At 45.0% G+C, this 25,880-nt stretch overlaps 1 protein-coding gene across 1 annotated transcript; it reads left to right on the top strand.

Moving 5' to 3' along the window:
• On the top strand, positions 1 to 24,555 carry mtmr4 (myotubularin related protein 4; the record flags this gene model as incomplete). The annotated part of the gene is made up of 19 exons (XM_079233224.1): positions 1 to 45; positions 7,534 to 7,623; positions 11,920 to 12,036; positions 13,066 to 13,095; positions 13,700 to 13,782; positions 15,363 to 15,529; positions 15,655 to 15,751; positions 16,980 to 17,093; positions 17,205 to 17,404; positions 18,080 to 18,208; positions 19,296 to 19,407; positions 19,901 to 20,096; positions 20,279 to 20,464; positions 20,663 to 20,833; positions 21,155 to 21,309; positions 21,516 to 23,016; positions 23,135 to 23,245; positions 23,413 to 23,501; positions 24,295 to 24,555. 19 exons carry the CDS (start codon positions 1 to 3, stop codon positions 24,470 to 24,472), a joined length of 3,771 nt encoding a protein of 1,256 aa, XP_079089350.1. The 3' UTR covers positions 24,473 to 24,555.
• Positions 24,556 to 25,880: the final 1,325 nt, after the last annotated feature.

Raw genomic sequence — 25,880 nt, 5'->3', positions numbered from 1 at the left:
ATGAGCTTCGCAGGAAGGGTGTCCTGCTCCATGCTCAACTGCTTTGTAAGTCCCCAGGCCTTTCCTCTTGCTGTTCATTTTTGTTTGCGACTCTGGTTCGGGATGGTTGTGTCTCAAAAAGCCCTCATGGCCTAACTCGCCTGCTTGCGTGTGCCGGACAAACTGTGGGGTGGTGGTGGGGGGGATGGATGGGTCGACACACGTGAGCGCCGCAGTTATTAGTGAGAAACTCACACTCAGACAGAATTGAATTACCCCGGTGTCTTCTCATGCGTGTGATGATGAAAAGCTAATCAATTACTCTCATCACTCACCTCTGTTGTATGGAGGATATTGTGCTGCCGATGTGTTGATTGGCAGGGAGGGCCTGTCACGAGTAAGAGGTGTGTGTGTGCGTGCGTGCTGCTGAGAGCGAGCACATTGTGCAGTCATGTTTGCAGCCTCAGAGTGGTGAAGTATGTTCACTGCAGTGGAGGGCCTGCATGTAGCACTATGTGGTGTGGGGATGTTAAGGGGACGGAGGACTATGACTGATGTGGAACAGGTGTTTCTCTTAGTTTGGTTTGCATCTTGAGACGGTGGTAAACAGCTCGGGGTGGTCTCAGCCTCATGTCCTGGGCCTTGAGTAGCTGGTGATTCAGAGGTTATCCGCCAAGCTTTTCTGTCATGCCCACTGCCAATGTCTACAGTATTCATTGCTTGATTAATAGGTCTATTATTAACTTTGAGAAAGTATTTTTTTTTTTAAATACATTAAGACTTTACACACTTTGTAGAAACATCACACATTTGTTTCTCATTCATATATTGAGTATTGCGATAATTTAAGGCTGACAACTGGCATCTTATAACTGTGTGTTATATCTGTTTTTTTAATTAGTAAGAAATACCCATCAAAATCAAATGTCATTGTAATAATGTGTTTAAACTTTGCATTTGTATATAACTAGAATGGTCTTCTCAGTAAAAACATGGATCCCAGAAAAGCTGTATATATTATCACAAGACCAAGAGTCGACTCCCTGTGCACATTTGTGCTGAGTGATGGCATAAACATGCTCACACGCTGATATTTAGAAGATATAATATTTAGCATGTTCACCATCTTAGTTTCGCGTGTTAGCATGTAAACATGTGTTAGTTATGACTCAACACAAAGTACAGCTGAGGCTGATGGGATATTCATGGGATAAGATTAGTTTTGCAGTTGTTTGGTTTCAAACTAAAGCATTTGACTTGTCTGCCTATTGAATGCGCTGGATGGATAATTAAGGGATCACTAAAGTCATTACAATTCATCCTGAGTGGGACATTCATGTGTGTACCAAGTATTACAATCCACCCAATAATTGTTGAGACATTTAATTTAAAACCATAAATCTCACCCCTTATGGCTGACAGATGATGAATCTTAGGACAATTCTTTCAGTATATGTTGAGATATGTCACTGGATAAGGGACTGTAATCAGGGGAACACTAGAGTCGGTAGGATTTAATGATTTGGGGACTATGATTGTCCCCAAATCATTGAATGTTCATGGCAATTCATCCAGTAGTTGTTGAGATATTTCATTTTGGACTAATGTGGTGAATAGACCACATTATCCTTCATAAAGCCACACCGTGGCAAACAATTATCATACAATAAGAATAAGAAGGGACATCTTTAAATATACATCAGATCAAATGATACGAGCAAATCCACAGGTCAGTGCACAGACCAACTCTATCTGGACATTAGCATCTAGCATTTTAGCGTTGCCCAATGTGAGGCTAACATCGCAGCATTTCCAACAACAATGTCGGCGCTGGGAGAGCTTGTGTTTAATTCCCATCGTTGCGTTGTGTGGGTCGTAAAGCCGTCCGTTGGATCAGGAAGATCCGGTTCCCTTTCTCGTTCCTTTTTGCGACCTGACTTGGTCAGGCGTTGCACAATTTATGATCGCTCTTTCATATGTCTGAGGTGCAGCTGAGTCGACAGTTCCTCTTCTGCGTCAGTGTCTGTATAATTTAGTATCCACGTCTTCTGTTACTGATGTGGATCACAGCTCTGTCAGTCTTTCTCTGTGGAGGAGGGCTGCAGCTTTGTCATGACCATTGTTGTGGTCCAACTATGGAAAAATGAAAAGCATCTTCGGTGACGGTTCCCTCTCTCCCCAACATATCATGTTTATCTCTCTCTGCAATATGAATGGAAATGGAACTATAAAAAGCCTAATTGAATTGGTGAAGATTTTTCCATGACTCAGATTCTATCAACTCACCAACTAAATGAATTACGAGTGTAGGCACAGCCAAAAGCTTTTTGGGGATGTGCTTTAGGCGATTTAAGTTCTTGCACCCTTGGCACTCGGGTGGGTCTGCTATTGGGTCTCACCACTCGGAATGACACCAAGCGCATAACACTCAAGTACAACACAGTATATCAATGTGTTCGGTCACTGAGGAAGTTCTCATGACCATAGTGTGCTGAAAGAAGACAAAATGCAACAATGAGACGGAGCATTTGTTTTGTTTTTAATGAGGAAAAAATGGTATTTAGATAAGATAACTTGGCACTTTTTGCGCTCTTTCAGAACGTATTGCCTTTTTTAAATCTTTGTCGATACACACCTGCACATCGATTGAATCTTTTCACTCGTAACCTTAATTACTATCCAGTATAAATAATGTCTGCTCATGCTAATGTTTCAAGAAGGACTATATTCTAAAGCAGTTGTTACATTTGCTAAATGTTACTTTCTGTTTGTTTGTTTAAAAAAAAAAAAAGAGGAACCAGTATCTTAAAATGGAAAGATCTGGTCACTTTTCTGTGTGATACAAAGTGTTGCCCACTTGTTTCAGATCAATTCTGCTTACCTTGAAGCTGAGTTTCCTCAGCTCCTTGAACGGCCCGAGACTAAAATGGGAGTGATCATTTCGAACATGGTGGTCTATAAAATATTAACGTGGTCGGAGAGGGAGAGCAGGGTGGAGAAAGGAAAAAGTGCATTTGGGAGGACTTGTCACACTCTGTCATCTTTGGTCTTGACCTATTACTTAGACTTCCAAACACAAGCCAAGAAAAAAACATCTTGCAGCTTGATTTATTTCTCAGTGGCTAATTTTCATTCTGCCCCGTCATTGTGTCCTCTGTTTCCATCTTCCCTCGTCCTTTTCTTACTTCCTAACACGTCATTAGAGGTCATTTTTCACATTTCAGACGGTGCGCCGAGCCGTGTTCGCTTATATTACATTTCCAAAACGGCAACCAACTGTACACCTAAAAGCAGATGCACAAGTACATGTTCCCCACATATTTAGGAGGTCACCTATGCATCATGTAGTGGTTCTCTAATCTGCACAACTCTAGGACAAAGCCCCAGTCAGATTAAGTAAATAATCTGGTGAGACAGCAAATTGTTTCCAAAAGCTTTCGAGAGAACGGGACTGTAAAGAGGTTGTTGTGTCCATGGCAACCAGACACTTATTCATGAATACTGGGCATGTGTGTCTTTCTCTTCCTATTCTATATTTTGTGTTGTCATTTTTTTATTTTTTTACTCTCATGCAGAAATCTCTAGAAGACGGTCTTTCAAATATGCTCTCCCCAGACGATTACAACCCTAAATTAGGCCGGCGGGTTCTTCCCTCCACATGCACACTATGGCCCGGCCACATCAGAGCTGTCAGTCAGCTGCTAGCTGATAGTGTCACTGTACCGGCAATACATGTAATCAAGACGTTGCATGTGTTGTACACTCTGACATGACATGATTATCATTGGAGAAATGCATGGAGGCGTATGTGCGCAGCTCCAGCTTTTTGATTGCTGGGTGGACGAAGGTGGGGGAGGGTGAGCAGGCTCACAGCAGTGACGAAGCAAAAAAACAAAACAAACAAAAAACGTGTCGGGCACAGGACAAGCTGTGCTCCATCTTTGTGAGGCGGTGAGAGAACATCCTCTTTTCCTTTCAAATCTTGAAACTAGACAAACATCATTATGTAAGATGATTGTTTGTCTGGTTGTGGTCACACAAAGCAATGGATCACCAATCAGAAAACGGCACCTCACTGTTTGTGTTTGCATGGAAACGTAAGGATGGAGTCATGAGCCCGGTCTTGATCGGTCTCGTCTGCCATGCGAAGGGACTTGTGAAGCCGAAATATCAATGCTATCAGCAGGAGAGGATTCAGTTCCTACAAGTCTTCCTCTTAGTATTGCTACTCTGCCTTTGTTTCTCGTTTCTGCCATAATAATGTATCATTCCAATGTTTATGAAGTATGTTCAGCACCAATACACGCGTATAAACCATTCTGTGTCAGGGATTGATGGAGCACCAAAAACACGTCACAATTGTATTTCAACCTTGTAAAGTACACTGTGTTCTAGCAGGCCTCTCAGAGGAGCGCAGTGTCAGGGCTGCTTCATGAGAGAATTGAGTGAAGGGTGCCAAGTACCTACCAGATGACGTAGACGTATTGCATCGTGTGTGAGATACAGCCAGAGGACGTGATTGTGCGTATATGTGAAGATTGAATGGACTGATTTGTATTGAATTTCTGAAAGGGGAGGTCCTATAGCGATAGCTTCTCCAGTAATGTATGACGGCTGTCTGGCACGCCACAGAGAACTTTATTTCCATTAAAAGGAAAGTAGTCTGGGCCTGGATGGCAGGCTGGTGGCTCAGACTGCCCAGCAACAGTGTGTGAGATCAACGTTTAATGGCCCGACCCTCGAAGGATGCCTCTGACTGATGGCCACTGTCATGGTCCACCCGTTCTGAGGTGAAAATAAGTAAAATTGATGACACACAGCTGCCTCATCCGTCTGACGCTGAAGGCGGACTCGGGTCAAAGGTCAAGAGATTACCAAGGTTGCATTGCAAAGGAGTTCTGACAAGTTTACAAGTCTGACAATATGGCAACTAGTGTCAACTAAAGTAGTTAATACAGGCGAGTTAGACAATGTATGTTTATCTGCTTTCCATGTTTGGAAACTCATACAAATACGTCACACAACAGAAGTAGCTAATTTGGGCTATGTCTAGTAGTAGGGATAACCGTCTTTGAATATTCTGTGAAGACTTCCTATTTCCTGTTCTATCCATTCTAGTGACATTGCAGAGACGGAAAGACCGCATTAGCATGAACATGAACATAAAGGCATCATTTGAAGGAATTGGAGCCCACAGTAATACCAGACGGCACTTAACATTGGACTTTTAGGGAGTGGAGACATCTCAAACAGCCTTGACAACCACCTCCTTGACTGCCATCCTTCCTTTCCATTTACTACAATTTATGGTGTTTGAAGTCGAAGGAAGACTAGCTTTGTGTCGTGCTTTATTCCATTAATCTCTCCCACGCAGAGACTCCCCAAACCCACAGCAAGCCTTCAATACAAACTCAACAGCGGTAAAGAATTCTCCACCTGAGGACTCGTACATTCAGGGCTGGAATGATTTAGTTTACTCTGATGATTCACTACTCGATTAATGGTTTTCTATATAAAATTGTAGGAAATGGTGAAAAATGTCCGTACACTCAAACTCAAGATGCTATATAACAAACAAACAAAAGGATGCTCAAATAATTCATATTTTGTTGCATCTTTTAAGATTATTCAATTACCAAACAAGTTATTCAATTAGTTGAGGAACTTTAACGGCAAACGTTTCAACTTGACTCGTATTCCCTCCTAACTTCTTTTAAAATGGACAACAGACTGTTTGTCTGTCTTGATTGCAGGAAGGAGCTGAGGGCGTCTTGGTCATTTAAACCCATTCATTTGTCAACATGTCATGGTGAAAAAATTGTATGGTGGTGTTGGTCACCCATTTTCTTTTTTTAAACATTCAAACGTGTACATGTCATGTTAGCAATAGGCAGACAATAAAGCTCCTCTGCCCTCTGTCAACACAGCTGTTATATCACAGAAGCTGATACATTATGCTTTGTCTATTATATTCCTAGGATCACTCTGCCTTTTTGAAATCGGATGGTGAAGAGTTGGTGTTTTGTAGAGGACGGGTTGTTGCTGTAGGACTACTAACTCCATCTGTTAACAGAAAGCCCAGTGGGCGGTATGCTTATCATGTGGATGCATCACCGGCTTCAAGCTTTGAATGGCAGGTGAAATGATTGGTAACATGGCGGGAGGTCTGCATGGTGAGACATCAAGGGCTTTCCTGCTATAATATGTTCATGTTGCTGTGTTTTTTTTTTTTGTCCAGGGACACAAGTCTTCAATTAGCAAGAGGTCCACCTGAGTCAGTAATACTAGATTCACGCTGCCTCCCTCTGGTCCCCATTGCTGTTTTCATTAAGGAACAGCATCGACATACGGTCGTACTCCGGTGGAGAAGCCAAATCCAGCAGAGGAGTAGAAGTAGCAGTGTTCAGGCGGCCAGAAACCAAACTGGGTTCATCCTCAACCGCTGAGGTAACTCGGTAGCTGCAGAAAATGGCAGAGAGAGGCTGTAAGGAAGGAGTGAAAGACAATCATGATCCTGGATGATGTTAGCCTTCTGTCTGCAGGGTTACATGCAAGCATCCTGTCACAAATATGACCCAAACCAGGATAAGACTCCAAACCCGGGTACTGGTGTACCTGTAATTGCTCTTTATGTGTATACTTTGTTTATTTAGTGAGACATTGAAAGGGCAAGTCCTTGCTCCTTCTCAATCTGAGGGGCACAACCTGCAAAGATGAGGTTGACTGCCTCTTTGTTCCACTCTTGCTGTCACCTTTGCTGCTTCTTGATGTGTTGCAATCTAATTTTAGCAAACCATCTGTTATAACACATGTGCACTTGATGAGACTGTATTTGGGCGTTTATATTTTTTTCCAGCAACCTCTTTGAAAAGTAGCTTTAAAGTTTACATGGTCCTCTAGAACCCTCACGGAAACAATCGGTTAAGTGACCTGAGCGGGGAATTGTTTGAACTTTGTTAGAAGTGGATGCATGACTAGTCAGGTGTTTGAAATACTTTACTTAGTCCCTGTATCTTTGTTTGCACAAGGCTGCAACACTCAGTCACAAAGTGTGCAGCTTTTTGGTATCCGTTGCCTATTGCTGTCTGTTATTTGCACCACACCGGAGTAAACAGAATATTTAAAAGGTATGCAAAATGTGTGTTAATCAATCAAGGAACATTCTTTTAGAATTGAGTGGTAAACGTTTTAAAGTGGCTTGCCTCATTGACCTGACACAAGGTTACGTGCCTCCATTTTTAAAGGGAGTTTTGAAACTCTCGTAGTCAATATTTAATCTGCAATGTGACGTTTGAGTTGGTGGGGATTGTGAAATTTCACCTGGCATGGATTTGACATCAAAGTCTAACCACCTTGATAAATGATTGTGTAATAAACTTTGGGTTTAATTGGAAATAATTAATGAATTTTTTTAGAGGGCAATCTGTGTTATCGTGGTTTTATATTCCTTTTAATTACACTGTGTAGTCTGTGTTCCTTTTTTATTCACCCTGCTGTGTCGACTTAATGACGACGGAGGTATTTGTCTGAACACCCCTGCTTTGTGTCTGACAGGGTGAAGAAGGGCCTCCCAGCCTGGAGTATATCAAGGCCAAGGACCTGTTCCCCCAGAAGGAGCTGGTGAAGGAGGATGAAAGCCTTCAGGTGAGCCGAACAGCATTCACCAACCGCTCCAGAGCGCAGTCCCGTCTGCTCCGACACCCGTCCCACATGTCTGTGGAGTGGACGACCAGGAGCTGGGGAAAGGGCCGAGTGTGGCCCTCCCAGATTCTGACTTCACCCCCCTCTTCCTCTGAAACACCCAGCTCGGGTGGCCTCTGTGTAGAGTGGGATTGCCAAGATATTTCTGCAAGAGTCACAACTTGGCAGGCTTGAGGCCAGTCACCGAAATAGAGACGATGACAGAGGCCGAGAAGAGCAATTTATGCATTTGTTTTTGTCATGGCTCTGCCATCCTTTCAACACAGGAAAAAAAAGTTAATCAGCCAACTCGGTGGATAACAAAATATTTGCATGTGAATAGGGCTGCTGCCTCGTTCTCTACAGCGAACTAATCATACTACAAAAAGACATTTCTTTTCAACATTTATTTAGAAAAGAGATTCTGAATTAGTCTACCACATTAAGATGAGGCATATATTTATGCAACTAGAATAGAAGAGAAATCTTGAAAGCAGGCCGTTGAAAATGCTGACGATGTATGAAAAGGCTAAGGAGTGATTCACACCTCCCTGTAGGAGCAGTGGTTGTCCCGTGTGGGGTTCTCGCACTGACGGAGCAATGGCAGCATGCTTCAGGGGTTCTCCTACGTCGCAGCTCTCTTTAGTTGTCCAGGCTATGACACTTACCGGATTAGTATATCGCTTCGACGTGCTTTCCCTCTCCACTCTCTAGTTAATTCATCTTCCAGTATTATAAATGCCCTTCATTTAAAGTGCGTTTGCTGACCATTAGCATTACCGTCCATAAAACGCTATTATTGACTGTGTCAAAGTCAAAACTTTTATGAAAATCAACATCATGTTGGTCACTTTAAAGTAGACATTTAATTGTAAAGAAATGAAAGTTTGGTATCCCTTTTTATTGTCCAGCTTTCTTTTTTTACCCTAAGCTTTTACTTCTAGGGGTCTGTTTCTGCTGTACGGCTGTATCCTCCACAGAAAAAGTCACTGCAGAGGATAAAGAGCGGGGCAGCCAAGAAGCATTTAGGCCACTGAAGTGAGAGAGATTTGTAAGTCTATTCCACGGTGAAGAGGCCAGTAGCGAAATTGTGACGGATAACTTGCGCTGTGCCCTCCGGGACGTTGAGTTTGTGCTCTCTGGCGGTCTGGTGGTTAATGGAGCTGGTCATCATGCGTTTGCAGAAGTGGACCAAAGGGTAGGTTGCCCAGCCCGGGGTCACGACATGATGTTTCTGCTTTTTTTTTTTTTTTTTTAAATTTATGGTTTTCAGCTGAAGCATCTTTCCACTTGGGTTGCATCAACCTGTTAAATAGTGCTGTTGTTTATATTATTATTATGTCTTCAGGGGCTGTGCGCTCACAGGCTTTGTGTGTCAAAGGTCCTGCTAGATTTCTTCATTTCCTACTAAGCAAAGTGAGAACACGGTGTGTAACAAAGTTCATGAGGTGTATCTTAACCCGAGTAGCCAAAAGGCATCGCTGCTTCTGTACGAAAAACTGCTCTCATTTTAGTCGCCTTGCGACATTTTCCGTGTTTCTGCACTCTTACATGTCGCTTCCCCTCCACCTGCATTCACACCAGCAGTTTGTCATTGTGTCTTTTTTTTATTTTGTATTCTTTGCGTGCACGCAATCCCATAATAGATTCTCTGACAGCTGATGTCTCTTACAGGCATTCCCTACCACACCATGTTTAATACTCTGCTGCCTTTCATCGTGTGTGTGTGTGTGTGTGTGTGTGTGTGTGTGTGTGTGTGTGTGTGTGTGCGCACGTGCATGTCCTCACAGGCAGGCTGCTCGAACTGGAAGTCACGACTCACAAGTCAGAGTGTTATTCATGGGTCTTTTCTCTCTCTCTCTTAAATATTTCTGCTGCTGAAAGCTTAGTAGAGGAAACGTGACACAGTATCTTCTGCTGCTCTCGCCGGCTGCCAGTGACTCATGCACCTACTTTTGGAGCACAGCTTGATTAATGCAGCTCCCAGTCTGTACAGCATGTTAACTATGGTGCTCTCAGTAGGACATGTTGGGTCTCTTCCACACAGACTCGGTAGCAGCACGTTCTCATTTCAGCCATTTCTGCTGCTGTTGAGGCAAGACTTCATGCAAATTGGCTACATCCCCTGATGCATGAAGAAAGCAAAGAACCTTAAGATGAGGCGTTCTCCTTTTCCTCTTCTTTTCATACAGTAAAACTGTATCTTCGTGGCTTTCAGCTTTGTTTGGGTGCCAGCTGTGTTTGTGCACCTGTCACTGTCTGAATTCAGACTTTACACTTATTTTTTTTGAAGTCCCAATGCAGAGTGCCAGGGGGCCTGCTGCCTATATTTGGCTCTGTTGGTGTCTGAGTGCAGAGTACTACGTGCTCCATTTCCCAGGTTAAGCCGTACTCTTTCCCTCCTCATGCTTCCTGTCCCGGCTCACACACACATTTTCAGTTAAAGATGGGCAACAGCAGGTGCAGTGATGCATATCAGGGGTTTGATTGTTGCTCTTTTTTTTTTTTTAACGTAAGCTCTCTGGACCAACAGTCATCAAAAGCTTTTGACCCCTTGCCAATTGACAATTTTTCTTTTTTTATTTATTTATTTTTAAGTCAAATCCAGCTTTTGTGCCCCCTGTGCACTAACTAAGGCCGTCTGTGCTTTTAACCGCGTTGGCTAATGTTATTTCAAGTAAGCCTGATTTTCTGACATCTTACCATAATCCCCATCTGCCCTGCTGCATGCCCTCTTTTAACATGCACCAGTGGGTCTTTGTGACTCAGCAGTGCATGCTAATGCAGGGTGAGGTAGCGTAGCTGAACAACGAGGCCCGGGTCGCAATTCGTGGTCCCCGATGGCTTATGATAAAGTTAAGGCAGTCAGAGCCTCATGCAGGTGATCACACAGAAGAGATGACTCGGGGGGGGAATGTGTGAAGAGGTTATGGAAACGAATGGGCATAACACAATCCTCAATTTGTCAGATGGGAGAGAGCGATGTCCGAGCGGTAACACACTTTACATCCGTCAGAAGGAATGTTTTATGCAAGGTGAATGAAAGCGATTTATTCTCTGTAGGCCACATTATGTTATAGCAGTCATAAAAGGTCTGATAGTTCACTGAAATCGAAATGTTTAAATCACTTGAAGAAGTGGCTCCAATAAACTGTGCCTTAGTGAACTCCTCCGTCTTTATATGAATTGAGACATCTTTTAAAAGTTGGCAACTGTAGCTGTGTTACTTCCACGTGCTCTGCTTTCAAAGTTGAAGCCCTACGCCAGCGTGATGGGAGGAATGTTTTGTATTTACCTCTGTTGGGAACCAATTTTCTTGATGTTTCGGTTTCAAGCATGGGCTGGGCTTGGCTGTGATAACGCAAGTAAGAATGTTAATGGCCAGTTTGAGATCCCTCACTGGACTCCAAGCACAGACGGCCTCCCTCCCAGCCCCGCCTCTTGTCCGCCTGCACATTCAGGCTCACCGCCGAGCCCTCTGTGCTCACAAAGGTCCTTCTGTAAAACTACTATGTGCTCATTGGACAGCCACACATGCACACGGTTCCTCCCATGTCCCCCCTCTTTGTCATATCTGCAATGTCACTCTGTCCACAATCATTACCAGCTTAGTCTCGAGTAGGCAGGACGGGACGGTGCGAGCACATACTGTACCTGTTGGTTATGTTGTAGCATAGTTTTGTTTGAGTAATGTTACAATATGATATACTTGAGTTTCAGTAAATATACCAGAATGATACTTTCAATGCTTTCCTTTAGGAATAAAAAAAAAAAACTTTTTTCTGTTTAAAGAAAAAACTAAATTGCAAAATGCATCATTGTTGCATTTTGTCTGAATACAAAGCAGGTTTGCAAGATGTTAGCATGAATAAATCGCAACATTATGATTTCAAATCAGAATCTACTCTCATGGCTGAAGTTTTTTCAGCCATGCGAGTAGTGAATGTCTGTCTTTTTGTGAGATTGTAATAACCTTGGTGATCCCCAAACATTGGGTTACTGCAAATCAGTAAATGTTACAAACGCTACAATTCTTACCTACACCTGCTAAATATCAAGTTAGCATTAGCATGGCCTCACAGAGCAGCTAGCATAGACTCTTCAATAATTGGAATCAGCTTGGAAGGACACCTTTTGAAAATAGAAATGTGGATATTATGATTATGCTCCCAGTAGACCTAATGAAGCCAATAATCGTGTGTTTGTGTCAAGGCTTTGGTATTCAAACCTCAACAGTCTGCTTGTTTTGTGTCTCTACAGGTGCCATTCGCAGTTCTTCAGGGGGAAGGGGTGGAATATCTTGGCTTTGCCGATGAAGCCGTCATTGCCATTTCTAACTACAGGCTCCACATCAAGTTCAAGGACTCTGTCATCAACGTGAGTGCAAGTCTCAGACAATAAACACACAGAAGAACCACAAAAGTAGAGTTTCCCTTCAGTCCGAATGGTACAAGTGTCACTGTGATCTCAACAACTACTACGCCACTGCAGCAGCCAATAGCTGGAGAGAGGAGGCTATAATGTGTAGTTGGAGGCACATAGTGCTTTTCCCCCCACCATATAAAATGTATAAACACATAATTGTGCTAACCAGGCAAATAAATCTCCAAGTATTTGACATGAAGTACCCATAAAGCGTTTTTCGTCATATCCCAGCGTAGTTGGCATGAAGCGGCGTGCAGCAGAAAGCTACCACAGGAGTGGCGGGCCCCCTGATCTCCAGTCAGGGGAGGTTTAATGCGACGTCGAGGCTCCAAAGGTCCGCCTCCCCCACTGGCACTGACGTTCACTGGCTCGCTCCTGCTGACGTCAGACCTTGCTCAAACACAAACGTTACAATTGTTTGCATTCACTGGCACCAGAATTCCTCCTTCTTCCCAAATCCCAGTCATCTTTTCCAGAAGAATTCAGCTTATGGAAAGAATGAGGAGACGGTGAGAGCAGATCACCAGGATGTTCAGGGTGCCTCTTTGCGTTGACTTACTTAAGCAGAGGAGTCGGATTAAGAGGTCAAACGTTTTTAGCCAACAGTCCCTATCAAACTGCTTTCAGAGTCCTGCCTTGACCCCAGCAGCACAGATGAACTCTGTATCAATGCCAACAAGCCACAACATCTCCACACACACACACACCTCACCCCCCTACTTCTAAGCTGTTTTCATGCCCTTTGCTCCCGTCCATGTTTGTCTTTCTCTCCATGATTTATTTCCGTTTGGTCATGTGCTGCAAGTAGCACGCTCAGTTATCTTCCATTTCTCAACCTCTTTGATGTTTTCTTTCCTTTTAACTCTTCATTTCCTTTTGTCTCCTGAATGTTTTTGGTTTAATAGTTTTTCCATTTCCTCCTGTCTTGTGTCCTCCCTCCCTCTCTCCCTGTGTGTACTCCATGGTGTCACTGTGTTTTAGACCTACCCAGGTGTGGACAGTGAGATATCTGTGAGTACCATATGATGAAACACCACCCTCTGCCACTGTCTAGACCGTTTATCATTCATTGTCAGCAATTACAGTGCGCTGAGGACGAATTCACCCTCAACTTAGTGGTAACACTAGATTTATTGTTGTCTGCGAAAGGAGAAACAATTATTGCAGCGAAGTGTGTTGGATGACCTTGAGAACCACTTTTGTTTTACGCTATAAGACATGAAATAGGATGTTCTCATTCATACTCGGTGCACAAATGGCTGTTGCATGAAGGTTTGACAAAAAGTGAAGTTGCGTGGATGATTCTGTACATCTTAGCAGCGCCTTTTGTTAACACCTCAGTTCACAGGATCATTAAAAAAAAGTAGAAGGCAGAATAGACAATCCTGCAGACCGTAAGTTCTAGCTGTTGTTTGGTATCAACAACACAGAAGTCTAGAGGTGAAGTTAAAACCCTTCTGAGGCCTTCTTCCCTCCACAGCGAGCTCATAAAGCCGTGCTATGTATACTCTAGCCTGGATTTTGTATGTATTAGACCAGAGGGTCGCAACCTCGTTGCAGATGAGCCATCTGGGCCATCAGGCGGATCACACGTGCTCTCTGTCTCCCCCTACAGGTGCCTCTCAGGCTCATAGAGGGCGTGGAGAGCAGAGATATGTTCCAGCTGCACATCATCTGCAAAGACTCCAAAGTTGTCAGGTAAGGACAGCAGCTCACTCACACGCTAAACACGTCATATATATGCAGGTAGATTGAGCAACATGAGTAAATACAGCACAGTCTGGTACGCGTTTGAGTGAATAATATAATAGTTTCTGTCTGGCTGTGAGGAGACTTTATTTATACCCACTACACACGACCACGCTTAACCGCTAATCAATATTCCCAGGTGTAAAATTAAAGGTTACAGGCTTACAGTAGTAATACAGTGATATTAATATAATTATAGTGCTATTCTAGCTCCTCCATTCTGTCCTCCTAAATTACCTAATGACATTAGTGATTATGGAGATCATGCCTTGTGTCCTCATAGTTAAAAAGGCTTTTCTCTGCTTATCTAAATATAGTTACAGGGAGGAAATGCATTCTTCTGATGCTTAGGTGTTGCTAGAATTACAGTTATTATTAATAATGGTTTAAAGTTGGCATGACAACAGACTTTAGGTCTAGCCAGTCTGATTATGTGCAATAATGGTGAGACAATTAGTTGGTTAATGAATTAATCAAGAGCAGCTTTTGTAATCAATTATTGTTTAAGTAATTTATCATGGAAAAACATCACACAGCTACTGGTTGCATTTCTTTTAAATGTGAGCCTTGTCATTAGGAATTCTTTTCCATTTTGGATCATCGATCAAACTACACGGGCAGCATGTCATCTTGTGCTCTGGGGAGTTGTGATTGTCAATAATTGTTACCATTATTTATTATTTTAGTGTATAGACTGTGAAAAAATAGTGAAATATTGCCAGAGTAATGAAAGCAATCATAGGTGCTACCCTGTTTTGTAAGAGATTAGAACATCAATATATCACTGAAACGTGCGTTTGAAAGCGGAGGGTAGTCATCTGGTCTGTCTCACAATAGTACGTCAAAATAAAATCCATATTAATTTATCTCATACACAGTACAATGTGTAGTGAAAACATGGCATAGCTAGCTCCAGAAGCAACTGCCAAATAGAAAAAATAAAATGCATAAAAGAAACAAAACGGTGTAAGATTCAGAGAAATGAAAAGGTAAACAAGGAAGCGGTCTTTCCTTTTCTTCCAGTTGATGGATGTCTCATTTGCCGACAGCAACACAGGTATTATTTTCACCTTGTGAGTCATCATGGTTAAATGTGGACCGACTGTAGCGGGAACTACCACAGAATTGGTTTGGACTACTTTGCCAGATGTTTATCTTTCAACCTGTCTGTCTGTCAGACAGACAGACATGCATATCAACACCAAGTACTCACAACCACGGCTGTTGTAGATCGCGCTGCAGTCGGTGTCTCCCGGACCGCATTTCTTCCATGATGACGATGACCTCTTGTGTTCATGGACATCTGTGACGTTTAAAATGAGGGAAGCCTTCAAATGCTCAGCGGCAGATGTGCCATCAATGGTTCCTCATTGTTAGGCGGCCATATAGCCACTCGTGTTTCATGGCTGGAATCCCACTGAACATCTCAACAACATTAGTTTTTCTTCCCCAATACATGAAGTTGTAACAAGATATTTTGCAGTTGGATTTCACTCGTCTTTCTTATCTTCACGTTGGGTTGTCCACAGATGCCACTTTGCGACGTTCAAGCAATGCCAGGAGTGGGTCAAGCGTCTGAACCGGGCCGTGGCTCACCCGGCGCGGCTGGAGAACCTGTTCGCTCTGGCCTATCATGCCTGGTGTCTGGGAGGCAACTCTGATGACGAAGACCAGCACATCCATCTCTGTCGCCCAGGTCAACACACTCCCACACACACAACAACCACTACTGGACTTACATTAATGAACTGGGATTTCTTATTTTGTTCAAATGTTAACATTCCTATAATGTCCTCCTCCACGCTCTCTTTGCGTGTGCAGGTGACCACGTGCGTCAGAGAATGGAAATGGAGGTCAAGAGGATGGGCTTCGACACGCAGAACGTCTGGAGAGTGTCGGACATAAACTGCAATTTCAAGTATGTCACAGATAATTTACCACAAATAGAAATGGCACCTCTGTTGCTGCAGATAACCGTACAATACTGTTACTTTAAAGAGTCGTGATGGTCGCTTACAGAGGGAATGGTGAGTGGCGGTGTTTCAAAGAGCTTTTTGAGAGCTGTGAAAGAGAGTAGGGCTGGAATGAAGCAGGAGTAGTTGAGACAGTCATCTATTCAGGTTGGACATATTGTAGTTACAAACAGCTTGTAGGTATATGTGTTGGCAAGTCTCAGTACTCAAATGACAAGATTATTATTATTCTGCATACATGTAATGGTGGCAATTTTCAAAAATGTAAACATAAAATGTAACTGACTTAGACTTCTTGTTTCATGCCGAAGCATTATGGGCAATGTAACTGCAAAACCTTACAAAGAGCAACAAAAATACAACAAAGATCTTAAGTATTCATCCGTATTAAACCCTTTTTAATGCTGCATTATCAATATTCATGATTTTCTTTTTTTAAGTGTCAAGATATATCAAAACATCCAGAGAAACTCCCTCACTTTACCAATACAATGCTAAAAACACTGGAAGTAGCTTATTTAGTGATTTATTGTCGTAGCGAGCATTATGGAGGCGGCTCAACAGCAGAGAGATGAAATTCTGAGATGGTTGGAGATGTTTTTATGTACTTTTGCTGATTCAATAGATTTGCAGTGGACTATTCCTTTTTAAATTCCTTCAACAACTCTGGTCTTTGTGTATTTACTGGCTCGCCTTTGTTTGACCTGTGTGTGTGTGTGTGTGTGTGTGTGTGTGTGTGTGTGTGTGTGGTGTCTCCTTTGCTGTCTTAGCAAATAAACACTACCCAAAAAAAAAAAAAGGGCCAGTCTGCTCGGAGGGCCCATCCTGCTGAGGGAGAAAGACGCACAGGACAACTGACTAATTAAACAGGCCGCAGCCTGCTGAGGCCAATGACTCAGCACAGTATTTTTCACACACACAGAGTCACTCCGTAGACAGTCAGCCGGTGAATAGACGATGAAGAAAGTATCATGAGTGAGGAGACCAGAGACTTTCTGATTCGTTCTTGATGAAGGAGTGACCCTGAAAAACAGAATGTTTTCTATGGCTCAATGTCAATATTTTGTCTTTGTATTTTCCCACTTTCTTCTCTTCCTTGAGCCTGGCTGTTGACTGTATGCAGCAGTATAAACTGCGATTCGTCTTTAACATTCTTGTCCTTCTTGTCCACAGGCTGTGCTCCAGCTACCCACAGAAGCTTCTGGTTCCAATATGGATCACTGACAAGGAGCTGGAGAGTGTGGCTTCTTTCAGATCCTGGAAGAGGATCCCTGTGGTGGTCTACAGGTGGCTTTACTGACCTACAGTCATACACACGCCAGTGCATGTTTTCACAAATATGCACATTTGTGAGACCTACTTTTCCTTGTTTACTGACTCTCTAACCTCGAACTCCAGGCACCAGAAGAACGGGGCAGTGATCTCCCGATGCAGCCAGCCTGAGATCAGCTGGTGGGGCTGGAGGAACACGGATGATGAGTACTTGGTGACATCCATCGCCAAGGCGTGTCAGATGGACACCGGCGCCAAGGGTACCTGTGGAGCGCAAGGCTGCCGACAGCGCGGGGAAGCTCCTGACTCCTCCGATTGTGACTTTGGTAAAGCAGCTGGATTCATGACTTAAGCTTTTAGGACTGCATTCAGATAATTCCCATTATTCACATGTCTCATTCATTTACGTACTAACAACAGATAAAGATGCTGAACATAAGTGCCAATGCAATACACCCTTTTCAATTATGCTCATACAATACTCGCCATCATCAAAAATGTATGGAGAATTAAGTATCATTAAATCACATTTATGCTCCCTTTCCTTACTTGTTACATGCTTCCATTTGTTTTATGAGGTGCATGCCGTATACATTATACTGCATTATGATCAGACGATTAATAATGGGACACCTGCCAGTGCATCTCATAGAGTGGCTTGAAAGGCTCGGTCACATCTTGACTGGATGCACGACAACGGGCTGCAAAGGGAGTGGCGGCAGAGAGAAGTAGTTTAGTTGCGTCCTCTGAGTCAATACTCGTCTTTCTCCATATTCGCTATTGAAAGGGGTCTCTCTGCTTGTGCTCGTTCCCTATAGCAACACTGTGGTTGTGTCATCAGGTGGAGATATTGATTTTCAGTAGGTTTCAACTAGTCTGTGGCACTTCTCCGATTTCCTCTTTCTCCTTTCTTTCTTTCATTCCCTCTCTTTCTCTCCCCGGTAGTTCGCTTCACGTAAACACTTTCCACTCATCAGTCAAAATCCTCTCTGTGTCTCCAGACTCCTCGCTGACGGGCGGCTCTGGCTGCGATGAGAACACTGTGCCACAGAAGCTGCTGATTCTGGATGCTCGCTCATACACCGCTGCAGTGGCCAACCGAGCCAAGGGCGGAGGCTGCGAATGTGAAGGTCAGTTAGTGCGACCAAGCATTTGGAAAACGTCATAAACAATTCAATGAATTATTTTGCCTAAATGTTTGTTTTCAGGGCAACATTTAGTGATTTTGGTTCCTTAGGCCTAGGCAAACCTCGTCTTGCTTTACTTTTCACTCTTCCTCCAACTGGGAATGTGGATATTGGCAGCGGTAAGAGGAGTCTAAATCATGTGTGAATCTATTGACTATGACTAGAAAAATCATAATACCGCTCAGACAAAGTCCTGCATTCAAATGTTGACTTCAAGTGGAGAGAGGGAGGGAGAATAATGCGTCGTATTTTAATTGTTATATTTTGTGAATCAAATCAATGTGTAACGAGTAACATTTCTCCGTCAGGTAGATGTAGTAGTACAGGGTTTCCTCAGTAGTCGAAGTAGCCTACTCGGTTAGTAGTAGCATATATATCTGTATGCTGTAAGTTAGAATAGTAACATAATTAAATGTTTATTTTTTATATCTAAACATAAACAAACTATATTAGTTTGAGGACGTTTTAGTTGGGGGCCCAGGTTGCGTACCTTGTACGGTAATGTCTGGTGTTTCTGACTGACTAGTGTGCTTTGGCAAGTGTATTGCTCAGGACCTGAGGGCGTGAAGTGTTGAGTGAGGAACTGTTTGTGTGAGCAAGCAGCAAAACCACAGGCACGGGCACTGCACCAGTACATGCAGTTTTTTTGTTGTTGTTTTTTTTGCCGTCAAAAGTGTGTTGCACCTGCAAACATTCGGACTCTTGGCAGTCCTGCAATGCCACTGGATCTGTCTTTATAGAGGCTAAAGGTCAATAAAGACGAAGCTGCCTGCAAAATCTTAAAAAGTTGGAAGTAAAGTTGGTTTGTGCTGCTTTTGATCACACCTTCTTTTAGACAAGTGCTGCTCGGTCCTGGATTGTAAATGGTGGCCTCACTGTGCCAAACTTATTGTGAATGTTCGACACATGATCTTCAGAAAGCAAGTGATTACTGCCACCAGTGACTCGCTTCTAAAAAACATGAAGGTTACATTTGAGAGAGAAAATCACCCCCCCAAAACTCTTCTGTGTCTTCTGTGTTTGTATTTAGAGTACTATCCCAACTGCGAGGTGATGTTCATGGGAATGGCCAACATCCACGCCATCAGGAACAGCTTCCAGGCTCTGAGGACCGTCTGCAGTCAGATCCCAGATCCGGGAAAGTAAGTCGATCCGTTTGACCTTTTCTCTCTGAGCGGCTCTGCCTTCATTTTAATGGCTTCACCTCACAGTAAGGCAACACCACGCAGAAATGGGAACGCTGCCACCATTCCCTTCCTGCTGGGGTGGCCAGCTGTCCATCTGTACACACTGACAGTGGATATGTGTGTAATGCATTTCCATTTGTTCCTGGGTTTCCATCTGTGTTTTTCTTACATTTCCGATGTGTATTTTATGTGTAGTTGTATGTACATAAGTTATCCCAGCTGCTCTGACGTCACAGCAGGTTATTTTAAGACTTGATGTTATTCTGATGGAGGTGTGTCACGATGTAGGGAGGCCTCTATAACCCCCTGACTAGCCCCATCAGCTTAACAGCCCAGTGTAACTTAACCCTGGGTTACCACAGCTCATGTATGTAGACAGCATCTAGGCTCCAGATGTATATGCATATTGATTTGTACTTATCTAATCAGTCACCTCTGTTTTTTCCAGCTGGCTTTCGGCACTTGAGAGCACCCGTTGGCTGCAGCACCTGTCTGTCATGCTGAAGGCTGCCACCCTGGTGTGTTCTGCGGTGGAGAGGGAAGGCCGTCCTGTCCTGGTCCATTGTTCGGACGGGTGGGACCGCACTCCCCAGATTGTAGCCCTCTCCAAGATCCTGCTTGACCCTTACTACAGGACATTAGAGGTGAGAGTCTGCACGCTTTGGCCCCAAAACGTTTCATGCGGTTGGATTCTAGACAAAGAACTTGTGTAATACACCAGGAGAAGTGACCATTGTGAGTCCGACAATGTTATAGGATTACATTGCTAAATCATATCGGCAAATAATAGTATCGTCCTCGGTACTGACTACCATGTCGTCCACAGGGCTTCCAGGTGCTGGTTGAGACAGAGTGGCTGGACTATGGTCATAAGTTTGGGGACCGCTGTGGCCACCAGGAGAACGCTGACGACGTCAGCGAGCAGTGTCCCGTCTTCCTCCAGTGGCTGGACTGTGTTCACCAGCTGCTCAAACAGTTCCCATGCCTCTTTGAGTTCAACGAGGCCTTCCTGGTGGGTGGTCGTACAGCGCTTTGTACTTTGCGTTTTTTCTAATATGGACTATGAACATCTTCATTTTGTGACTATTTCACCAATAAACCTCAGTGTGAGAGATGTGCTGCTAGGCATTACATGAAACCATCTTTAATGACAGAATGCATGTAGTGAATGAACTTGAAAGGTCTGACGTCATGCTCCACGTGCGTCCAGGTCAAGTTGGTGCAGCACACGTACTCGTGTCTTTACGGGACCTTCCTGTGTAACAATGCTCGCGAGAGGGAGATGAGGAACATCTACAAACGCACCTGCTCCGTGTGGTCTCTGCTTCGCAACGGAAACAAGAACTTCCAAAACTTCCTCTACATCCCCAGTCATGATATGGTACCTCCCACTTTTTACTGTGTCCTTACACTGTTATTGTACTGTTATTACTTTTATGCTATTATAAATTTGTAGCCCAAATGTTAAACATAGAAACAAATGGAGGTGAAGGAACAGTGTTCAGTATTTTTCATCAAAGATTTAAACTCCCTTCAAGATTGAACATATGCCACACTAATCCTCTGTGAATGATTTCTAAGAAAAGCATAGAAATTGGTCCTAATTTTCCGCCCGCAGCAGTGGTAGTACAACAGTACTATTAAAGTAATGGGCACCGTCATTACTGCATGTTGACCTTCCCATCTCTTGTTTGTCTGCCAGGTGCTGCAGCCAGTGTGCCACACACGAGCGTTGCAGCTGTGGACAGCTGTGTACCTGCCCACCTCGTCCCCCTGCACCGCCGTGGACGATTCCATGGAGCTCTACCTCCCGCCGAGTGTCACAGGAGATGAACTCACCTCCCGGTCCCTGGACAGGTGTGTTGGTTTGAGGCAAATCCGATCAGTTACACAGGATCTGTACTCATTGGCCGTAGCAGTCCCTAAAGAAATGTATTCAAATATTCCTCATGTCACAGAGAGCCAGACTGCCCTCTACAGTCCCAAACAGAGAATTGCATCATTGCCATTTCTTCACCTGTGGGGGAAAAAATAAACTCTTTTATGTATTTTCTGATTTCCAGACTACCCAAGACCCGCTCAATGGACAACCTGCTATCAGCTTTTGAGAACGGGATGCCCCTGACACGTACTTCCAGCGACCCAAATCTCAATAAGCACTGCCAGGAGGGTCGCTCTGCCCCAGAGTCCTCGCCAGCCACGGAAGAAACCTCTGCGGACATCTCCGATGAGGTCACAGCGGACACTGGACTGTACAGCAGTGAGGGGGAATCTCTGGAACAGAGTCCTGCCAAGACCCCAGAGTGTTCCCCAGGTCCAGAGATATGTGAAGACTCAGTGGAGGAGCCGTGTCTCACCACTCAGCCCCTGCCCTCTCTACCCCTTTCCCCGGTCCTTCTCAATGAGGACGTCGCACTCGCTCGCACTCCCTTCACCGCTCCTGTCCTTCAACAGGCTTTGCCTCCAATCACTAACGCTCCACTCCCACCACCTCCGCTAGAGGCCGAGAGCCCCCGTAGGACTGCTGAAATCACCACGTCACCCGCTCATAGATCAGAGCCGTGCTTGCCGCTCCCCTGCAAGGGCACCGAGCCTGCAGCCACAGCACCCACCCCGCTGCTCGACGACCACGCTGTCGGCCAAGCAAACGGCTTCCAGGAATCCTCCGCAGACCTGCTGGCTCTGAAGCCGCAAACACCACTCCTACCCATGGAGGACTCCACTGAGCTCCTTCCCATGGAGGACTCCACTGAGACTCTCACAGGTGAGGCAGAGCTTCCCCCCGCCCTGCCTCTCACAGTGAGCCAGGACCTCACCGAGAATGGTTTGAATGACGACGAGGAGGAGAAGCCCGAGCCACAGCCCCAGGTTCAACCCCAGAAGGAGAACGAGGACACGAGGACAGACGTAGTGAAAGGAAGAGAGCGCGTGTTAACAGTTGCAGTAGCTCCTCTAGACAGCAACCAGGTAGCACCTCGCCACCTGATCTCCCAGAGCCAGCTCACAGACTTGTCCCTGCTCGGCTCCCACTGGGAGAGCGTCCAGGGTCTGGTGCAGTCCGCCTGCAGCAGTGCCAGCCACTATGGCGTCAGCCGGGCCCTGCAGCACAACACCTACCAGAGCCGTCGGCTTGCCAGTAAGCTGCTCCGCTCCCAGGGCTTCGCCATCGCCAACGGGTCCCAGTGCTGCCGCAAAGAGGCCCTTTGTTATCCCAGCAGCCCTCTGCAGGCTGGGTGGCTGTCTGCTGCCAGGAGCGCAGGCTACACCGCCGCCGCCGCCCTCAACAGCTACTCCCTGGCGGGTCATCAGCTCCTGCCCGTGTCGTACTCCTCGCCCTCCGCTTCCAGCTCCCCTCCCCCGCCCCAGGCCCCGGCTTACCTCGATGACGACGGGCTTCCGGTGCCCATGGATGCCGTGCAGCAGAGACTGCGGCAGATCGAGGCCGGCTACAAGCAGGAGGTGGAGGTGCTGAGGCTGCAGGTGCGACAGCTGCAGATGAGGCTGGAGAGTAAACAGTACAGCACCCCTCCCTCGGAGCCCGACGTCGACTACGAGGACGACATTGTGAGTGTCGTCACTGCCAAAGCTTGCGTTTGCAGATGGTTGCTTTTGATCCTCAGGGAGTGTTCTCTCTTCTCACATTCCCGTCTGTCACCTGAGCTCGTCTTCTCTCTGTTTTCAGACCTGTCTGCGGGAGTCGGACAACAGCAACGAGGAGGATTCTCTGTCCACCCACAGTGAGGACCGTCTGTCTGAGGGCAGCTGGGATCGAGTGGACCGCAAGGACACAGAGGTCAGCGTCCTTTAGTGCTTCATTGCCTAAAATAATGCTTTCTGTCTCAGCTTCACGCCTTCCTTCTTCCCCCTCACCTGCATGGCTGGGAGCACCTCTGTTTACAGCTCTGTTCTGATAGAGATTTCTCTGTGTGTGTGTGTGTGTGTGTGTGTGTGTGTGTGTAGGTCACGAGGTGGGTGCCTGATCACATGGCCTCCCACTGTTTCAACTGTGACAGTGAGTTCTGGATAGCCAAGAGACGTCATCACTGCAGGTGGGGCTTCACTGTGTGTGTGTGAAAACATAAGCAATACATTTGACAATTATTTGAATAATTGACGATAAGTGTTAAAAACAGTTAGTCTATTTATCAATACATAATATTGTCATCACAAGTTACCACTGCCCAAAATAATGGAAGAAAAACATCTTATTTAATGACAATTAAAAAAAGCAAGAAACATTTTAGAATCTGTAACCATCACAATCTGAATCAAATCCTTTCAATGATACATTTTTATCAGTTTCTGTTAATTGAATCAACTAAAATCCTTCTTGTCCTTTAGGAACGAGATCTCTTACTATTGTTCTCTATTGTTCTCTGGAGGGAACACCTTGAGGATCACTTCTTCATATTTGGCACTACAATCCCCTTTGGACTGGAGGATTAACTGATACCATTTTGGTGTTAAAGGTCACTGTGACCTCACAAAACTGGTTTTGGGCCTCAAAACTGAATGTGGTAGTTATTCATAACCCACGTTAAAGGTTATTTTTTTCTGCCGATTATGGTTAAAAAGTGGTTTTATTGAAATAAGCTATAGTTTAAGCATTAATATTTTGTTACAGCACCTCAGCAAGTGTTTAGTTTGAAACACAGGCGTCTCCTAAACCAGCCGACTGGATCAGTAGCTAACAGTGCTAATAGTGTAGCTCCTGGTGCGCCCACACTGACGTCTGAATTGATTTAGATCCGGGCCTGGTTGCTGATTTAAAAATGCAGAGCACAGAATTCCGTAAGATGTACAAAAGGTATACTAACTTCCTTTTGTGGTCTTCGTCTTCAGGAACTGTGGCAATGTGTTCTGTAAAGACTGTTGTCACCTGAAGCTGCCCATCCCGGACCAGCAGCTGTACGACGCGGTGTTGGTCTGCAACACCTGCCACGACCTGCTCCTCGAGGCTCGCACCCGCGAGATCCGCAGCCAGCAGCTCAAGAAGGCCATCGGCACAGCCTCCAGCTGAGGGAAGCGTCGTGTAGCATGGCCCGCCTCGGCTCTGTCCTGCTCCTTTTTGGACTGATTAGCTGAGCGCCCTGTTGTAACCCCAACCCGCTGTGGTTTTGGCTGCAGGGGGGGGGAGAGGCGTGGGGGTGGTTGGGGGAGGGGAAGCTGCAGGAATTCTTGCTCTTTGAGAGGCTCGGTTTGGGAGCGGAGATGCTCTGTGAGACGGTCTGAGAGGAGGAGGAGGAGGAGGAAGAGGAGGAGGAGGAGGAGGAGGAGGAGGAGGAAAGGCGTGAGATGGAGGTGTGTCGGCGGGGGAGAACAAAACCTTCTGTTCAAAGACATTTTCAGCCTGAAGCACTTAGGCGTCGAGTGGCCTCCACACAGCTCGGTCCTCTCGCGGCGCCCCCCGCCCGAGACGCGTCTCCAACCTGCCCACCCCATTAGAGTCACGCACCTTTAGTACCAAACACCTGCACCCTCCTTATAGACACTGTCTCGTACTTCAGAGGACAATCTATCACCCTTCCACGTGTCGGGGACTCCAAAGCCTTTACCTGTACTACTGGAGGCTTTCAACTTTAAAAGAAAAAAAAATTGCTGCTACAGTATTTAAAAGTCTAATTTTGTATTCTTATTTTGTGCACTACTAGCTGTTGTGTGTTTGAGGGGATTTGAGACCAAACTTGAGCAAAAAGGGAGAAATCTGCTGTTTACTTAGTCATTGCATCGTTTTCTCGGAGCCTGAATGTAAAACGTAATGGATAACTGGATCGAGTTTATGTTCATGTGCATTTGGTGGGTCGTATATGTGTGTTCATTGCTGCAATGTGTTTTCAAAATGGTGTATATGCACAGTCAATGTGGTTCCGTCTTTATCAATGCTTTTCTCCAGTATAGCCATGTCGTGGCATTCGACGCTCTGAGGGATGCGTGTGGGCCGATGGATGGCGCGTCGCCCGTCTGTGTGTTTTGTGGGAAGTGTGCTTGACGTGTTGAGAGGAAGAGAACGCGGTAATGTCGGGCAAAGCAGATTTATCTACTTCTGATGTGAGAATATTACATTCGAAGGTACGGAGACGTGACAGAGGGACGTTGTTTCCTGCAGGGATGTGTGAATGAATGATGTCCATCTGACTGATGACTCAGATTGCTAACTGGCAGTGAAGGCCTCGCGGGAACAGACTGAACAGAGTGCTGTGAGTTTCTGGTTCTGCTTTGGAGAGTTTGGCCACAGTCCGCTTTTAAAAAGATGCGTTTGTTTCTCCTGGTTGTTCCTTGAGACAATAGTGCCATATTATGTTCTGTCTAATTTTACAGCCTTTTTTTTCTGGATGGCAGCAGGTTTCTAATTGGCCCCCTATCTCTATGTTTTAATGGTACAGATAGTTAGGAGCTTAATTGAGACGACTAAAGATTAACAGATGGGT

The sequence above is a fragment of the Taurulus bubalis genome, assembly GCF_910589615.1.
Source record: "Taurulus bubalis genome assembly, chromosome: 2".
NCBI lineage: Eukaryota > Metazoa > Chordata > Actinopteri > Perciformes > Cottidae > Taurulus > Taurulus bubalis.
The sequence above is the reverse complement of the archived record's forward strand: the minus strand, read 5'-3'. Positions and strand labels throughout refer to the sequence as shown.